We start from the raw sequence: 3,299 nt of genomic DNA, 5'->3' as shown, positions 1-3,299 counted from the left end.
CCCAGCCAGAGCTCACCCTTCGCCTTCAGTGTGGGCAGTACACCTGAAAGCAAGCCTGTGTTTGGAGGTAAGTTTGGCAAGCCTGTTAAGGGTGAGTGTACAATAGTCTGTCTGCATTGTTACAGACCAACTGGCAGTCCAAACTAGCAATAGAAGGAACCCCATGTAGTCAGGAAAGGTTTCTGGGGGGTTGGAGAAATGGCTCAGTGGGTAAGACTTCCTGATCTTAAAGGGGACCCAAATTTAGTTCTAGCACCCACATCAGTTGGCTGTCAACTGCCTATAGTTTTAGCTTCAAGTATCTTATGCTTTCTTCTGGCCTCCACAGGCACTGCATTGTGTGTATACACACACACACACACACACACACACACACACACACACCCTTTTAAGAAAAAAAATCTTTAAAAGATACATGTTATGTGTATGTGTCTTTTGGCTCTGCATATGTCTGTATACCACATGTGTGCTGATGCCCACAGCAGCTAGAAGAGGTGTTGATAGATCCCTGGGACCTGCGAACTGCCATGTGGGTGCTGGAAATTGAATCTAGGTTCATGAATGGAAGGAAAAGATGCTTATGGTTTATGTGTTTGGTATATACAGTCATCCTTAGCTTTATTTTATATGGTTACTCATTCTTGCACAAAAACACTTTTAACTCACCAGGCTATCTTCCCAGCTGTTTATAGTGTGTATGTGTACATGCACATTGCCATGGTCTACAGACAGGGATCAGAATATAACTTTATGGAGTTGGTTCTCTTCTTTCCCCTTACTTAAATTTTGAGACTAAAACTCAGGTTGCCAGGCTTTGCTGCAAGTGCCTTCACTCAGCCATCTCACTGGCTTTTTGTGTTGTGTATGTGTGTGTTTGACACTGTTTCCTAGTGTAACCCAGGCTGCCCTCAAATTCAAGATCTTCATATTTCATCTCCCCAAATGCTACAGTGATAGACATATACCCACTGCACGCTGCAGGGGAGGGTACTGTCAGGGCAAAAAGGCAGAGATTCATGAGAGGAGAATAAGGCAAGATTGGCTGGAGATTGCAAGGCTGGCAGAGTGCAAGGTTGCTCATAGCCAGAATTCATTGTCTGGATTTTAAATATCCAGGGAAGTCACAATAGAATTTCAAGCTTAAGAGTGAAGAGATCTTGCCAGGCAGTGGTGGCGCACGCCTTTATCCCAGCACTTGGGAGGCAGAGACAGGCCGATTTCTGAGTTCGAGGCTAGCCTGGTCTACAGAGTGAGTTCCAGGACAGCCAGGGCTATATATACAGCGAAACCCTAGCAGAAACAAAACAAAACAAAACAAGAGTGAAGAGATCTCATCTGCTGTATGCAGGGTGAATTTTGGCCCTAAGAACCCCTGACTTTGATAAATAGGAGAGAATGTCTTGTGAATTGGGGAACATAGTCCAGGGTAGGAGGCAGGTCAGTTGAGGGAGTTGTTGGGGACATGAGAGAGATAATGAGAGACAGTGGAAGGCTTGGAGCCTCTGGAATAAGTAGGTGGATGGGGCTGGGGAGACAGCTCAGTATTCAAAGTGCCTGATGCTTGAGCTAAAATGTTTGGTGAGTCAGTGGTAACCTGTAATCCCAATGCTGGGTGTGTGGAGGTAGGCAGAGCCCATAAACTAGATGGTCAGTCTACTCAAAATAGCTAGGCCAGTGAGAGATTCCAGAGACACCCAGTGTCAACCTGTGGCTTCTGTACACTCCTATAGATGAGTACTACTCTAAATACAACAGATAACACTCGGGCAGTTTGTGTACGTATATGTGCATGTGTGTGTCATTAGCACTAAAAAAAGAATGATGATGGGGAGAGTAATGATTCAGGATCCTTAGGGGGTTGGAGGGGGTGATTGATTGACAGGTGACCCTCCAGAGGACCAGAACTGTTAATAAGAGCCTGGGACCCGAACCTCAGGAATTGGTCTGCCTGTCATCCCAGCACTTAGGCTTGGGCAGGAGGTTGGAGAGTTGAAGGCCAACCTGAGCTACATAGCGGAAGACCCAATCTCAAAAATAGCAAAACAATGGAATTGGGTATTTGAGGTAGGAGGAGGAGAGAAGTTGTTTGGAAGCAGCATCAGAGCAAGACAGCCTTGAGACAATTACATACAGCAGAGCGGGACCATTCCTACAGGGCATCCTGGGAAGAAGAGGGACCCTACTAGATAAATGAGGGGAGGGGCAGGGAACCAGGGAGGGATTAATCTGACAGCCCCACATCTCATTGCAGTCATATAATGGGGGGGTGGCAGAGGCTGGCTTCATCAGCTCTGGGTGCTGGGGATAGGCCTGATAGCAGTCTAGTCTCTAACTTTTCTGTCTCCCGTTTAGGCACATCCACACCTACTTTTGGGCAGAGTGCCCCTGCCCCAGGCATAGGCACAGCAGGGAGCAGCCTCTCATTTGGGGCCTCTTCAACACCTACCCAAGGCTTTGTTGGAGTTGGACCTTTTGGTAAGCAGTCTGTCGCCAGCATGGCATCCTTGTCCCTTGAATGAGGAGTGATTAGGAATATAGCAGGTTGCTGGTCCTCAGGGTCTAGGGAAGTTGAACAGCAAAAAATTGAGTCTTCTCGGGAAACTCAAGTATTTGAGGAGCCAAGTGCTGGTGTTTTTTATTTACTTTTATGTGCATTGGTGTTTTCCTACATGTTCATCTATGTGAAGGTGTCAGATTCCCTAGAACAGGTGAGTTGTGAGCTGCTATGTTGGTGCTGGGAATTGAACTCAGGTCCTCTGGAAGAAGCAGCCAGTGCTCTTAACTGCTGAGCCATCTCTCCAGCCAAGAGCTGTAGGGCTCCCAATGGTTTCAGAAGCCCTAATGGACCACTTAGGTTTTTGCTGTTGACTGACTTCCCAGATCAAGGCACCAGCACATTTTCTGTGGTGGCAGCTGCCCTGATAAGGTCTTGTTAACTCTTTCTAGGATCAGCAGCCCCTTCATTTTCCATTGGCGCGGGATCCAAGACCCCAGGGGCTCGACAGCGACTTCAGGCCCGAAGGCAGCACACCCGCAAGAAGTAGCCTGCCTCTTGTCTCCACTCCCCCATCCCTTGCCTGAATCTGGACCTCAGCGCCTGCTAGGAAGAGCCTCTGCCCCTTCAAATTCCATAGCAAACCCAGCCTGTCGCCAGGGTGGAAGTGGCAGCCTGGCCCTTTCTGTTCTGGAGGAAGCGAGTGCCCCAGGGAGGGGCAGAAGCCCGATGCTTTACTTGAACAGTCACACTGGTTAGGCTGGAGAACTGAAAAAACATCTGTACATATTGTCCTCTTGCTGCC

General features: G+C 48.1%; 1 protein-coding gene across 1 annotated transcript in view; it reads left to right on the top strand.

The window, feature by feature from the left end:
- Positions 1-3,288, top strand: part of LOC116104670 (nuclear envelope pore membrane protein POM 121-like) — a 17,791-nt gene extending 14,503 nt beyond the window's left edge. Inside the window, exons 12-14 of the mRNA XM_031391163.1 lie at positions 6-67; positions 2,353-2,475; positions 2,947-3,288. Of these exons, the coding sequence (XP_031247023.1) occupies positions 6-67; positions 2,353-2,475; positions 2,947-3,044 (283 nt within the window). The 3' untranslated portion in view covers positions 3,045-3,288. The remainder of the gene's footprint in view (positions 1-5; positions 68-2,352; positions 2,476-2,946) is intronic.
- The last annotated feature ends 11 nt before the right edge of the window (positions 3,289-3,299 follow it).

Source organism: Mastomys coucha, unplaced genomic scaffold (assembly GCF_008632895.1).
Source record: "Mastomys coucha isolate ucsf_1 unplaced genomic scaffold, UCSF_Mcou_1 pScaffold22, whole genome shotgun sequence".
Taxonomy (NCBI): domain Eukaryota; kingdom Metazoa; phylum Chordata; class Mammalia; order Rodentia; family Muridae; genus Mastomys; species Mastomys coucha.
Note: the sequence above shows the minus strand (reverse complement) of the source record. Positions and strands in the feature narration are given on the sequence as shown.